The sequence below is a fragment of the Neovison vison genome, chromosome 7, assembly GCF_020171115.1.
Source record: "Neovison vison isolate M4711 chromosome 7, ASM_NN_V1, whole genome shotgun sequence".
Taxonomy (NCBI): Eukaryota; Metazoa; Chordata; class Mammalia; order Carnivora; family Mustelidae; genus Neogale; species Neogale vison.
In genome coordinates this window covers 191,729,635-191,745,765 of record NC_058097.1, presented here as the reverse complement: position 1 = coordinate 191,745,765, position 16,131 = coordinate 191,729,635, and the positions used below count along the sequence as shown (strand labels likewise).

Below are 16,131 nucleotides of genomic sequence, written 5' to 3'. Positions count from 1 at the left end.
TTCAAGGTCTACTTCCCTAAATGTACAGGATTGAGGACTCTTGGAGAAGATGGAGGGTAATAGTCAGGAAGAATATTTAAAGGCACTAGATGCTTGTGAGAACTGGACCTGTCAATGGCAATGCCTATGGGAATGGAATTCTTGGACAAGTCTGGTAAAAATAAACTCCGGTGATTTTAATTTGCTTTTGCTTTTCCAATGTGCTTTTGAAGATTTTTTTAAAGATTGTTTCAAATATCAAATATATGATGTTAAACATCGAATACAGTTTTCATGGTCAGTGGTAAAATTTTTATTTTTTTTAAGATTTTTGTTGTTTGTTTATTTGACAGACAGAGATCACAAGTAGGCAGAGAGGCAGGCAGAGAGAGAGAGGAGGAAGCAAGCTCCCTGCTGAGCAAAGAGCGAGATGTGGGGCTTGATCTCAGGACCCTGGGGTCATGACTTGAGCCAAAAGCAGAGGCTTAACCCACTGAGCCAACCAGGTGCTCCAGTGATAAAAATTTTAAAGCGACCTCATTCTTCTCTACACAAGGAATAAACCCTAATGCATCCATTATATTTATTATAGGTCTCCCACTGTTTCCATTATTAAGACTAATTATCTTTTAATATTGAAGGTGTTCAGCTTTTTCTTAAAATAATTAAGGTCAAACTTAAGTGTCCCCATTCCCACAAAACTTAGTCACATTATACCCCTTTCTGAAAACTAATCCCATGCCCCAAGTTATCCCATTACACTCAGAATACCTAATTTCACCAGATCATTTGAGTCCCCTCTCATAGATAGTCTGAAGGGGTTTTTTTAGTTTGTTTTGTTTTGGGGGGTTTTGTGTGTCTTCTTTAAATATTGGTGTTCTCGGGTGCCTGGGTGGCTCAGTGGGTTAAGCCACTGCCTTCAGCTCAGGTCATGGTCTCAGGGTCCTGGGATCGAGTCCCACATCGGGCTCTCTGCTCAGCAGGGAGCCTGCTTCCCTCTCTCTCTCTGCCTACTTGTGATCTCTGTCTGTCAAATAAATAAATAAAATCTTTAAAAAAAAATATCGGTGTTCTCTCATTTTCTCAATAAACTATTAACTCAATGAAATAGTCTCTATTGATTCACGGACTGTATTTAATAATTTAAATTTAGATCATGGCAAGAGCAATAGCAGTAATTGAAAAGTCATTACAATGCACTAGTAATTGTGCTAAGGATGTTAAAGGATTTTTAAAATGTAATGCATGTAATGACCCCATGAGATGATATTTTTAATATTCCCCAGAGACACAAAGAGATAATTGACAAGTCTAGGCAGCTAGTAACTAGTATAGTAGAATTTGACCTTGCTAATATGTTTTACTGACCCTACAATGACTGTGACCAGTACTTCTACACTTTATACAGAGTAAAGCCTTAATAAGTATATCTGAATTTTTATTAAAATAATAAAATAATGTGCTGAATAGTTCAAGATCACACCTAAATTTTGAATTGCAGTACTTAGGATATGTACTTTTATTTTCCAACTTATACAGTCCACTCATAGTAAAACCTCAATTGCACCAACAAAATAAATTTCTAATTTTTATAGTATTGATGATTTTAGGATGGCAAAGTAACATAAAATTTAAAGGATTTTTTTCATTCTTTACTGAAAAAAATTTACCATTCTGTTTCACTGTCTAAACAATTTAATTTCTTTGCTTTTGATGTTAGAAACACTGCAAGGAGAACTGATTTTTAAAAACATATTTTATTTATTTATTTGACAGACAGAGATCACAAGTACGCAGAGAGGCAGGTAGAGAGAGAGGAGGAAGCAGGCTCCCTGTTGAGCAGAGAGCTGGATGCTGGGCTTGATCCCAGAACCCTGAGATATGAGTCATGACCCCAGTCAAAGGCAAAGGCTTTAACCCACTGAGCCACCCAGGTGCCCGAGGACTGATTATTTTTGTGTGTGTACAATGCATGCATGCATGTGAATGGACACAGGAAGATGGCTGAAGGATGCACCAGAGCAAGAGTGTCAAAATCTAATTAGATATGCAGCTTAAGCATTTGGTAGAAGAGGCAATTTTATGTGAGATGCACTTGCCAGATGTCCAGAATGATTCATGTTATCACCTCAGACGCTGAAGCCAGAGAGTCTGAGTTTAAATCCCACATATACTTTTCACAGGCAATGTGGCTTCAGTTAAGACACTTATCTCACTGGAATTTAGATTCTTCTCCTATAACTATAATTATTTTATCATACTTCAGTAATACATATTCAATATTATTATTATTAGTAGTAGTAGCATGGCTATGATTTAACTATTATTATTAGAAATTTTTTGACACAATTTATAAAGAAACTTGGAAATATTTCCAGGACAAAGCATTTCAGTCACAACCTTTAGACTGAAGTCACTGATACTCAAGGACAATATAAGACAACAGCTCACTGCACAAAACTCTGTGATACTGAAATATAAATTCCACACTCCAAGGCCTCATCCATGACACTGACATGTTCATGCAGGCAGACAATTTCTTATAGCTGTATTGATTGTGTAAGCTACTTGATGAAGATCATACATTTAGTTCGATTCAAGGATTAAGTTAATATATAATGTTACTTATATTTCCTCTAAGACTGATTCCACATGCAAAAGTGGCATATTTCATAGGGATCGAACAATCCTCATTTTATAAATATTGACCTATTAATTCTTCAGTTCTTGGGTTAAAGCTATGATTGTTAAAACTCCTTTTACACTGTGGTGGAAATAATTTCAAAATATCTCAGGATTTCCTGCCCTAGACCCGGGGACTAGAAATATGATAATATAGCACATATTAATGTAGAATCACTTGTCTAAGGGATTTCAACAATGTGATTAAAGTTACTGGCATGTTGACTTTGAGTTATATGTTTCAATCCTATCTAATCCCACAAGCTCTTTAAAAGTAGAGAATTTTTCCTGACCGGCAACAGAAAAGTAAGTAGGGTAGATTCAAAGTACAGTTAGACTAAAATGCACCACCCCTGGCTTTGAAGATGAAAGACCACATGCAAAGCCCTCTGGGAACTGAGAGCCGACATTCCCCCCTTTCCCCCTAACTGTCAGCTAGGAAGTTTCTAAAGACAGGAGACCCCATCTTGAAGCTCCATTTTTCTTTCTAAAGAATAAACTCTTGAACTGGGCCAGAATGCTAATTTTTTCTACAAGCAATTCCTCAAAAAATCCAAAAGAACAACTATCATAAGGACCATAAAACTATTAAACTTTATGAGGATATAAAAGTTAACTAGTCCATACCAGGAATACATTTGTGTGACAGCATCACTAGAATAATTAATTAGATAGTAATTAAAAACAGGGTGCAGCAATGGCCATGGTAGCCAAACTGTGGAAAGAACCAGGATGCCCTTCAATGGACGAATGGATAAGGAAGATGTGATCCATATACCCTATGGAGTATTATGCCTCCATCAGAAAGGATGAATACCCAACTTTTGTAGCAACATGGACGGGACTGGAAGAGATTATGCTGAATGAAATAAGTCAAGCAGAGAGAGTCAAATATCATATGGTTTCCTTATTTGTAGAACATAACAAATAATATGGAGAACATAGGGAGATGGAGAGGAGAAGGGAGTTGAGGGAAATTGGAAGGGGAGGTGAACCGTGAGAGACTATGGACTCTGAAAAACAATATGAGGGTTTTGAAGGGGCAGGGGATGGGAGGTTGGGGGACCCAGGTGGTGGTTATTGAAGAGGGCATGTATTGAATAGAGCACTGGGTGTGGTGCATAAACAATGAATTCTGTTACACTGAAAAGAAATTAATTTAAAAAACAAAACAAAACAAACAAACAAAACAAAACAAAACAGGGTGCCTGGGTAGCTCAGTGGGTAAGACCTCAGACTCTTGATTCACCTCAGGTCATGATCTCAGGGTTGTGAGATCCAGCCTGTGTTGAGTGCGGAGCCCACTTGGGATGTTCTCCCTCCCTCTTTCTCTGACCATCCCCACCTCCCTGCACTCTCTCTCTTAAAAATAAAAATAAATAAATAAATAATTTTTTTTTAAAAAAAAGGAAAACAATGAAGGAGTTAGTAGTTAGTAATTGAAAGCAGTTCCATCTGTCAGTACCAAGTGAAGTTTGTTTTTTGATTTATTTTTCTCTCTCCTCTTCTTTGTCTAAATCATCTGATAACTCCCTTCTCCTCTCTCTTAAAAAAACCCTTTGCTTTCCCCACATAAGCAGGACACTTTTTGCTTATACCAAATCCATGCTCCCCAAATTGCAATTCTGAGACCCCAAATAGTGGCCTGTGTTCTTTTTTAGTTTCTCCTCCTTTTCTCACTTGAATCAATGAGGGGGCACTGAAAAAAAAACAACGTTTATTACTCCCAAGTCACAAAGGGTACATTACAGGCCTAGGGCCACACAGTTTGATCACAGGTACACAGAGACAGGGAGAGACAGAAAAAGCTTGCCAATCTGATATTCTGTCTTTATTGGGATCAAGAGTAGGGTACCCAGTATTTGTAGGTTCACTACTGGTGAATTTAAAACATAAAGTCCAGGAAGAAAAACACAGGGTCACACAAATGATCAGTTAGAGGTAACCCAGGGCTTTCCAAAAGAGGGACTTCACTGGTGGGGCAGCCTGACTCCTCACCTAATTATGTCCCTGGCATTGTGTTCATTACAGATGAGAGGTCTTTGAAATGGATGCTCCAGCCATCAAAACTTAATGTTAGAACTTTAAATTATAATAATAATAATTTAAAAAAAGCCAGGATTCCTGGGTGGCTCAGTCAGTTAAGTGTCTGCCTTTGGTTCAGGTCATGATCCAGGGTCCTGGAATCCAGCCCCCTCATCAGGGTCCATGCTCAAGGGAAGTCTCCTTTTCTCTCTGCCCACAGTTCCTCTACTTGTGCTCTCTCTCTCTCACTTTCTCTCTCCCTCATAAATAAAATCTTTAAAATTAAAAAAAAAAAAACTGTCAGGCACATACACTATTCCTAATAGGGTCACATTGTGAAGATTAAGACTCCAAAATATTCTTTCCTTAGGGGACACAATTCAACTCTAACATCAACTTTCAATTCCTAAGTAATTTTTTCATCTCAAAAGATTCTATGTTCAGACATATGCGTTTTTTAACCATAAATGGTTTTTTTTTCAATTATTACATGTAGCAGTAGACAAAATTATTTAAAGTCAGTACATTTTTGCATAAGGAATCTCACATAATTTATTTTCATGGCCCACCAAGGTTGCCTTAGTTCCTCCAATCTTTGAATCAAAATTTATCTTCATGATAGCCTTTTTAAAAAGAATATCTACTTTTTTAAAAATTGAAATAGCTTGTGTAAATTTATGGTGTACAACATGTTGATCTGGTACATTATAATATTGTAGTATGGTTGCCATTAAAAATAAAAATTTGCAAGCTGTGTTGAGAACAGTATCGTATCAGTAAATAGAAGTTATACCATTCTGCAATGCATATGAGGAAGTGTTCAAGAGCACTTGTAATAAAGATGTTTCTAAGAATGCCAAGAAGCATAAAAATAAAGATAATACATATATGTGTGTGTGTGTGTGTATATTTCCCCCCCATGCCCAATCCTCAGTTGTCATGTCATTTCAATTCTTTCACTTGGGCTTATTTTCTCTGAATATTTTATGTGAATATGGACACAATGATGACTTTCTGATGGGATACTTTTCTGCCTAGAAACTTTGGGATCTAATTATTTCGAGCAATTTACATTAGGGCTCTTTGAATAAGAATTGAATTTAAATCATATTCACTCCTAAACTAGCAAACCCAAGAATAATACAGACTTTGACGATATGCCAATACATAAGATTTAAAAAAAAAAAATGGACCATCATGTCTTTCATACTTTTGGCAGCTCTTTCTTATAGTTCCTTCCAAAGACCTAAAAAAATAGATTTGTGAGTAAAGCAAACAACATAATTATTCTATGAGGCAACTCCAATGATGTGGGTCTGCAGAAGGTTGATCAGGATAGACCTCTACTCCAAAATTCTATCTTTCCACGCTGTGAAAACACCCTTATCATTAAGTGCTCCACAAGGTCACACTTGTACATAGTGGCCATTGAATCCTACAATTCTCTCATGTATGTCGTGTACTCATAGAGCAAGATTGGACATTCCTGCTTGGCCTTCCTTGTGACATGCAACTAGTTAGATGTTTGGAAGCAAAGAAGTGTGTGGGAGAATCTCAGGAAGAAACCAAATTATCATTGTCTGACAACTTGTTTAAATGAGATAATCACAATGTGTCTAGGCAAGGGAAGACTGCTGTTGCCCTCTTTCAAGGGACAGGGAGCTGCTTGTGACAACTAAGAGAATGCATGATCATTTCTGAGTTCATAGTTCTCCTCTTACATATACAAAGGTATCTACTTTAGAAGTCAGACTCTTTCCTATCAAAACACTGACATAAGAAAAAAAAAAATCCTGATGAGGTTCCACATTCCATCACCTTAGCAGTTCCACTCTCATTATCACAAAATTCTGAACCAGAATTAGATCATTATCTCTGTTGGCAAGAGACATGAAAACAGCAGTCATGGGAGCTCCATATCAGAAACATATCAGAATATATTTTGAATAGAATGTCTCTGGGGAGTTACCTAAATGAAACCCAACATATTCCCCTTTTTATATATGTCTTATCTTTAAATAAAAGAGGACTTCAACTAAAACTCTACCAACTAGGATCTACAAAATGTGACCCTTGCAAGAAGAAAACAAACAACTATGATCAATGATAAACTGCTTGAGATGGATAAATTCTGAATCTGAAAAAAATTGAGGTATGTATGTCACAAGTATTCATTGTGGAATTCGTGACATTCCTTCCCACACAGAGAAATAGATGATCATTTTTTCCCCCAAGCTAAGTTCTTTTTTTTTTTTTAAATCTTTATTTTAAGTAGGCTCTACACCCAACACTGGGTTTAAACTCACAAACCTGACATCAAGAGTCATATGCATTACTCACTGAGCCAGCCAGGTGCCCCTGAAACTAAGAAGTTCTAATATTCCTGGTATAATAAAGTTAATACAAACTTAGCAATTTTGATATAATTTAGTAATTTATAAATAAAAAATATGTTCCAAATAAACAAAAATACTCATATTAAATTTTATGTACAGCTAATAAACACATGAAAAAATGTTCATCATTAGCCATCAGGGAAATTCAAATCAAAACCACATGGAGATGTCACTTTACACCAATTACAATGTCCAAAATCAACAAGACAACAAGCTACAAGTGTTGGAGAGGATGTGGAGAAAGGGGAACTCTCTTATACTGTTGGTGGGAATGCAAGCTGGTGAAGCCACTTTGGAAAACAGTGTGGAGATTCCTTAAGAAATAATATATGGTAGGATCTCTACATAACTGACATTATTCATCAACTCGGGATCAGAACAAGTGCACTGTGAGGGAAAGAAAGTATATAAACAATTTTTATTCTATAAAAAATGGGTTATCTCTACCCCAATGTTTATAGCAGCAATGGCCATAATTGCCAAACTGTGGAAAGAGTCAAGTTGCCTTCAATAGACAAATGGATAAAATATATACATATATATGGTTCATATATAAAATAGAATATTATGCCTCCATCAAAAAGAATGAATACCCAACTTTTGTATCAGCATGGACAGGACTGGAGGAGATTATGCTAAGTAAAATAAGTCAAGCAGAGAGAGTCATTGATCATATGGTTTCACTTACTTGAGGAGCATAAGGAATAACATGGAGGACATTAGGAGCAGGAAAGGAAAAGTGAATTGGGGCAAATCAGAGGGAGAGATGAAGCATGAAAGACTGTAGACTCTGAGAAACAAACTGAGGGTTTTGGAGGGGAAGGTGAAGGGGGATTATGTGAGCCTGGTAGTGGGTATTAAGGAGAGCACATATTACATGGAGCACTGTGTGTGGTGCATAAATAATGAATCTTGGAACACTGAAAAAAAGTAAAATTTAATTAAAAAAAATAAACAAAAAATAGAGCTACCCTATGACCCTGCAATTGCACCATTGGGTATTGGGTATTTACCCCAAAGATACAGATGTAGTGAAAAGAAGGACCATCTGTACCCCAATGTTCATAGTAGTAATGGCCACACTTGCCAAACTATGGAAAGAACCAAGATGCCCTTCAACAAATGAATGAATAAAGAAGATATGGTCCATATATACAACAGAGTATTATGCCTCCATCAGAAAGGATGAATACGCAACTTTTGTATCAACATGGATGGGACTGGAAGAGATTATGCTGAGCCAAATAAGTCAAGCAGAGAAAGTAAGTTATCATATGGTTTCACTTACTTGTGGAGTATAAAAAATAACATGGAGGATATTGGAAAATGGAGAGGGGAAGTGATTTGTGGTCATTGGAGGGGGAGACAAACCATGAGAGACTGTGGATTCTGAGAAACAAAATGAGAGTTTTGGAGGGAAGAGGGGCTGAGGGTGGGGTGAACCTAGTTGTGAGTGTTAAGAAGGGCACGTTTTGCATGAAACACTGGGTATGGTGCATAAACAATAAATTTTGGAACACTGAAAAAAATAAAATTGAATAAAATTTAAAAAAATACAAATGATAAAACAGGTTGAAATCAAAAAGATTCTTCGGAATCATATAATTCAATATTGCCATATTGATGAATGGTGACAAAAGGTGATATCCGTCAACACTGCAAAAATACAGTTTTTAATCCAAATATCTTGGTGTCTCTCAAGTTACCCTCTTTTCTAGATCTTATTAAAACTCACTAAGAGGGGCACGTGGGTGGCTCAATGGATTAAGCCTCTACCTTCAGCTCGGGTCATGATCCCAGGGTCCTGGGATTGAGCCTCACATTGGGCTTTCTGCTCAGCAGGGAGTCTGCTTCCCCCTCTCTCTCTGTCTGCCTCTCTGCCTACTTGAGATCTCTCTGTCAAATAAATAAATAAAATCTTTAACAAAAATAAAGTTCACAAAGATAATCCATATTTGCAATGTATTTGTTTCAAAGCCTAAAAAGTCCCCTCTGAGTTTTAATATTTTCAGTTATCATATTCAAATTCCCTATTTCAACCATGGGCTGCTTATATGTTTTACCTATAGCCCACATGAATATATCTACTTAATTTGGGACATGTATGCTACAATCATAATAACCCAAAAGTATAAATAAATTATTATAATTTGTATGACCCAAGGAAAACTTAATGCTTCCCCCAAATTAGAAGTGATCATTGTAGAAGCAAAACGTTTTTAAAAAAAAAAAACATACAAAGAGTACCAGTCCAACTATCAGAAACTTTCCAAGGTAAAAATAATCCATCAGAAAAATAAATATTCACACTATGTTCTGCCACTGTTCTAGAAGAATCTAAATAAATATAAGAAGAATTTGAAGTATGACCCCAAGAAATAAAAGGGGATTACCTAGCTAATAGAGTGTCCCCTAAGGAAACATAAAGATTTTACAATTATTTGATACTGGTGCTTTCTGCTCAATCAACCAAAAACAACCAAGTTGAAGTTCCACAAACCGACATGATGTGACTGAAGTGTCTAATCCAAAGGAAGTCATTTGAAGGAGGAAAAGCCTCCCAGGCTGTGGATATAAGTGTATAAAACATTACTTGTAAACAGAGACCACCAGAATTCAGTATGCAAAAGGGCAGGGAAAACACTGAGTCAAAACCACAGTGACGCTAGGCAAGCAAGAGAGGCAGAGACACAGCAGTGAACACCAAAAGCATGTGTCTTGACATGACTGTTTGTACCTGGTGCTGTCTCCTCTGTACATGAAAATGACTCAACACTAACCAGTGTACGTGTTCATTCTTGAAGGAATTAATTTTCATGTCCCCTGATGATGTTAACACTATAAAGATAAGATAAAAAGATAAGATTCTCAATTGGCTTCTAGGTGAATCTGAACTATGAAGAAAAATTTGAAACACCCATTTATCTTTTGTCATCTAAGATCAACTTCTTTCTCCATAACTTTCTCATGGCATCTTTCACCTCTGCATTCCTCAATGTGTAAATCAGAGGATTGATCAAAGGTATTCCAAGTGTATAAAACACAGCTATCATCTTATCCATGGGGAAGGTGGTTGCAGGGCGTGTGTATATGAATATGCAAGGACCAAAGAAAAAGATGACCACAATGATGTGGGAGATGCAAGTGGAGAAGGCTTTTCTCCTCCCTTTAGCACTGTGGTTTCTCAGAGAATACAAGATAATAACATAGGAACACATCAGCATGACAAAACTCACTGTACAAATGGCCCCACTATTGGACACCAACAGTAGGTTGACCACATAGGTGTCCGCACAGGCAAGTTTCAACAAGGGCTGCAAGTCACAAAAATAGTGATCAATCACATTGGGACCACAGAAAGGTAAACTCAAGGTCAAAGAAAGCTGGGCTGAAGAATGTACACAGGACCCCACCCAGGCCATAGCCATCAGCACAGCACAGACCCTTCGACTCATGATGGTTGTGTAGTGCAGAGGCTTACAGATAGCCACATAGCGGTCAGCAGCCATGAGGATAAGGATGAAGATCCCCAAGCAGCCAAAGAAATGTAGTGAAAAGACTTGTAACATGCACTCACTGAAAGAGATAGTGGTCTTCCTCAAAAGGGCATCCACAATCATTCTAGGGGCTATGCAAGTACAGAGGCAGCTGTCAGATAAGGATAGGTGGAAAAGGAAGAAGTACATTGGACTCCCGAGTGTCTGGCTGGTCTTGATAGTAGTAATAATCAGAAAGTTACCCAGCAACGTCCCCAAATAGAAAAGCAAGAAAATGACAAACACTATTTTCTTTCTAACAGGATCCTGGGTCAACCCAAGCAGAATGAATTCAGTCACATTATTATTCAGCTGCATGATTTCATCAATTAGGAGACGCTTGAGTATGAATTTGTTGATCTGCAAAAAATAAAGGTATTAATTCATGGTGTGATGTGTGATTTAATGGAACATTTTAAGCAAACTAAATATCCCTCATCAATATTTTGGGGGTGAGTTTTCACAAGTCACCTCAATAGTTCTTTCCTTTATTTATAATGATCTTTTCATAAGGTCATTATGAGTCTCAACAATCTTGTGAAGTTATATCTTCCTAGAGCACTTGTCAGATACAATCTTATAGCATTTAAATGATTCTGATTAATTTTGACAATTCAATGAATATAAAGTTAAAAGATATGGCACCATTTTATTACTAATGGCATTATTTTTGCATATTTAATATATCATTGGGCCCATGTTTTGATGGTATATCACGTGGCATTTTCAATATATTTGACTGCCCTTAGAGGTTCATGGTATAAGTAAAAAAATCACACCTGATATATATCCTATAAAAATGTCTTTTTTATGCATATGTTTATCAGCCTATATTTGTTATACATACTTATAGAGTATATTTTTGTATATTTTATATATTATATAAACACATATAAAAAATTTATAGCTTTATAAATATATAACATGTCCTCTTTGAAAATATTTGCTGCCTGATATTACAGCTTGAAAAGAGGAACAGGAAATGCTTAATCTTCTAAATAATATGCTATTACCTTGATACACATTTATGATACTTAGTATTTGACAGACACTAATGCAGATAAGTGAATGAATGTTCTTTGACAGTTGTATATATCTTAAATATCTGCATTCCTAAATTTCTCCCTCCCATTTCTATAAAACACTCCTTAGTGGACCCCAAATCCCTGAGGTTATGTATAAATGAAAAGGGGATATGATTGCTCAATAACTCATGCTTTCACTAATCCAAGTATTAGTTTTAGCACTTTGGGTCTGAGGTCATTTAGGGAGATGTCACCAGGTAATTCAGGTAGGACCAGATCATTATGACTGTTAATCCCTGGTAGGGTTTACAGGTACCCAAAATCCCACATTCTTGTAACAGAGCAGAGATTCAGAAGAGTGAGGCAGATATAGTTTAAGACAAGAGGAATAGTAATAGAACTGAATTGATCCAATTTGTTTTCTATCCTGGCAAAGTCGATGATCATCCAACTTTGAAATCTCACTCCTTTCAAATGAAGATTTCCTTTTTCAAATTTGGAGAAAAAAATTACCACTGACTTCAGTTCCAAGAACAAAATCTTTTATCTAGATCTTTCTTGTCAAGATGGTATTGAAAAAGCACTACATACAAGTAAAAATAAAACCTGAAATGTGATGGGTTGAAGTGTAACTTGGAAGATTTACTTATTCCATTGTGTTCCTTCTAAAAGTCATTTATATTATGCTGAGTGAAATAAGTCAAGCAGAGAGAGTCAATTATCATATGGTTTTGCTTATTTGTGGAGCATAAGGAATAAAACGGAGGACATGGGGAGATGGAGAAGAGAAGTGAGTTGAGGTAAATCAGAGGGGGAGATGAAGCATGAGAGACTGTGGACTCTGAGAAAAAAAAAAAAAACTGAGGGATTTGGAGCGGGGGAGGATTGGGTGGGCCTGGTGGTGGGTATTATAGAGGACACATATTGCCTGGAGCACTGGTGTGGTGCATAAACAATGAACTCTTGAACACAGAAAAGAAATTAAAAAAAAAAAATTAACAACAAAGTCACCTATCCTTTGTTATCTGTCCTGAAATTTGTGAGCATCCATAGCACAGATGAACTAAATGGACAGAAAATTCCCCTTATATATCTTTTCCTCTCCCTTGGTAAAATTTTTTCTCCCCCAATATAATTGAACTATACCTTATCTTCCTCCAAATCAAAAACCACTCTTGGGAAAGTGTCTGGTAAGTTTATTTACCTCAGAATTCCATTTTTTTTGTTTGTTTAATTTTCTTTGGATTATGTAATCTTTGTCAAAGATTTCAAACTACAAAGAAAATGAGTTGGTGTCTTAATCAGTACAATAAGCTCATTCTTTCCTTATTCATTTGAAAGAGTGATCCATCACAAAATATTTGAACTTGAAACTATACCCCAAATTGTGACCACTCTTTTGAGTGTATGGTTTCTATGTTATCAACCCTTTAGATTGTTCATTCCTGAAGCAAAATTATATACACATGTGGACATATATTTTAAGATAAATTAACATAAATACATATGGCTTCATTAACTTGTTAGTAACTGTGAGTTCTCATCAGATATGTAATCCATAATCTTTAATCAATAATCCCCTTCCTTCTTCCTACATTTCTATGTACTTCAATTGTCCCTAAACTTCAGGACCTAATTCAAAAAACTCTCCTCTGAAGACCTTTGGTATTTACGTTATTATAAAAAAAATAATAATTCTCACTCCTATTCTCCAGTGGCATCCTTTATAGCTTTTCTTGTAAGATTATATATTGAATAGGAATATTTGAAAACTATTTATTCTCAGGATTTTATTCTCCAAAGTTCCAACCCCAACACCTTGTATCATATAGGTACTTAGTAGTTTTTAATTAAATTTTCTTAATTGCTTCTTAAAATATATTTATCTGATGGTTTTAGTAATATTTAGATTATGGAACACATCCACATCATTAATCCCCTGTGGCTCTCTATTTATTATGTGTGGCAGACAGACATTTTCCTAACTTATAAATCCAGGAACTAAGCTGAGTTCAATTTTAAACAATGTAGTAGACATGGAGCAGAAAATATTGTATTCTAAAGAGCATCACACAGCCATGAAAGATTCTGGGAACACTGACACCCATAAAAATCATCATCTTAAACATTTGCATTTTCTACAAGACTCTTTAACCCACAAAGAATACAAGGAGAGCCTTGACATTTTTCTTATGTTCTTGTAACTGAGACATGTTTTTGTCCGAGTCTTAGTGGATGACCACATGTCCATTTTTCCAAGGACATGTTCACACTGTCATGTGGTTCTCCAAGAAATATGACATAAAAATGAGTTGCAATGACCTGGGGACAAATGGCCCTAGAACAATAACACATCTTCTAATAAGTATTGCTCTTACCTCAACTTTTCAAACAAGTGCAGCCAACTTTGGAATGTCTAAATCTGTCAGCACAGTAAAAAACAAACTACATGTTGGGTTTGGAGGTAACAGAGAAGAGCTGAAAGAAAAGCACACAGAAAAAAAAAAAAAGTGGAGAATAGATGAGAGTGGAATATAGTGTCAGGTGAATAATTCTACCCCATAAATCTGTTTTCTGCAGCAGCTACAGTGCTTGCTGAAGGGCTTCCTTCAACTACTTAACCCTCCCTGATTGGTTACACTAGACTTCCATCTCTGGGAGAATGCCTATACTCATTTATATGCAAAATTCACATTCTCTGTGGGCAGGTTAATAAACTGTCCCCAGATTCTTTATCCCTTAACAGCCCAAACTGAAGAAGGATTAAAAAAGAAACCATCCCACATATATGGTGGCAATTTTCAATTTCATGATGTTGTGTTGCCTCCACATTGCCATGTTTCCTCCAAACTTTCCATGAGAAAAAGTTGTTCAGCAATCAGACTACGTGGGTCAAATGCAAATTAAATTCTTACAATATTATTGTGTAAACATATAAAGAATAATAACTCCATGCCATGATGTGCAAATTTCTAATTATTTTTTAGATTTATTGATTTGTTTTAAAGAGAAAGAAAGAGAGAAAAAGCAGGGGGTAGTTGTAAGGCAGAGAAAGAAAATCTCAAGCAGACCTTGACCACTGAGTATAGAGCTGGATGTGACACTCAATCAGGGGCCCGAGATTATGACCAGAGCTGAAATCAAGAGTCAGATGCTCAACTATCTGGGCGAGCAAGGAACCCCAAAACTTCCTATTTGAAACTGTCACTTGGAGATAGGAAAGTTAGCATTCTCTCAAACCTGTCAAGGTCATGTCTCTATTGACCTTTTCTCCGGATTATCACCAGGCTTAAGCTCTTCTAACTTTTGGTATCCATACTGAGGATCTATCCTCCTCAGTGACCTTATATGAAAAGCATTTGTGAACCGTTACATATTCTGCTACCTCAAGAACCTATAGTAAACCTTGCAACATGAAATCCATCCTTCCACCCCCATACAACAATGGAAACCACACAAAGATTTTCACATACCTGCTACTCATAAAATATTTGTGAGTTCATGAGATTATTTTACTCCAAAGCTTACCTTTCATTTTATTTCATTACTGCATTAATAGTAAACTTTTGAAAAAAAAATTCTTTTTTTCATTTTCTCTTCTCAGAGGATTTGGGAGCAATAGCCAAGTGATGTATGAAAATATATTTTAAATATATTGGATTATTTTATAATGATGCCTCTCTGAGTACAAAAGTGTAAGCAAACTGTCACTTACCTGTTAGAACACCATAAATTAGTGCCAAATATTTCCATCCCTTTTTGAAAGCAGCCTTCCCATGAAACACAGAAAAAAAAATCCCTTTTCTGCATCCTAGAGGGAATATTTTAAGACATAATTATAAAAAATATTAGCACCCTAGAGAATACCATTCCCTAAAGTTTTCCCTTCTTTATTAATCAGAAACATCCCAGATGTTGTAATATGTTTAACTTTTGGTTCTAACACAGTAGAGTAAGATAAATCTCCTCAGACTCAGGTTTGGTGATTGTTGGTGCTTCTGTGGCATTTGGTACCTTGGGATGACCAAAGATACAGGGGAAAAAGGAAAATACATATGCTTGAGGATGTGAAGAAGAAAAAACAGTGTCTTTGGCAACAGAGGATGTGGTTCTCTAAGAAACTACTCTGATCCTTGCCCAGTGCCCTAAATTAATATCTATGCTTTAGGAGACAAGCTTCTTTAGCTCTTCTAATTTATTTGCAAGTACAATCCAGGGAAAGGAGTATAGTGTCCCAAAACCAGAGATTCTGTTCTCTGTGTTATAACTGAGCCCACCCCCAAAGAACCAGATTTGTAGTAAGTGATCTGAAGATTAGTATGTGTACTGAGTATATATCTTATTAAGAATTCTGATTTTACTCCTCAAATCTTCACAAATTCCATAAACTTTATGGAGGTGTAATATTCCATAATATTCCATAAACTTTAAATACTCATTGAGGTTGGGAATTACCACTGTCTTATTGTCCACCAAATCTACTAGTAA

The 16,131-nt window shown here is 36.2% G+C and overlaps 1 protein-coding gene and 1 non-coding gene across 2 annotated transcripts; both read right to left on the bottom strand.

Annotated features, from left to right (window-relative positions):
- Positions 1–5,905: 5,905 nt before the first annotated feature.
- On the bottom strand, positions 5,906–6,033 carry LOC122914889. The gene has a single exon (XR_006385953.1). It is a non-coding gene; the product is annotated as a small nucleolar RNA SNORA18 (small nucleolar RNA).
- Positions 6,034–10,003: 3,970 nt separating this feature from the next.
- Positions 10,004–10,936, bottom strand: LOC122914366 (olfactory receptor 4C16-like). Its single transcript, XM_044260989.1, has one exon. It carries the CDS (start codon positions 10,934–10,936, stop codon positions 10,004–10,006), a length of 933 nt encoding a protein of 310 aa, XP_044116924.1.
- Between the last annotated feature and the right edge of the window lie 5,195 nt (positions 10,937–16,131).

Bases quoted from the DNA above. Each gene is read 5' to 3' on its own strand.
- LOC122914366 (XM_044260989.1), bottom strand. From the start codon at position 10,936: ATGCAGCTGAATAATAATGTGACTGAATTCATTCTGCTTGGGTTGACC.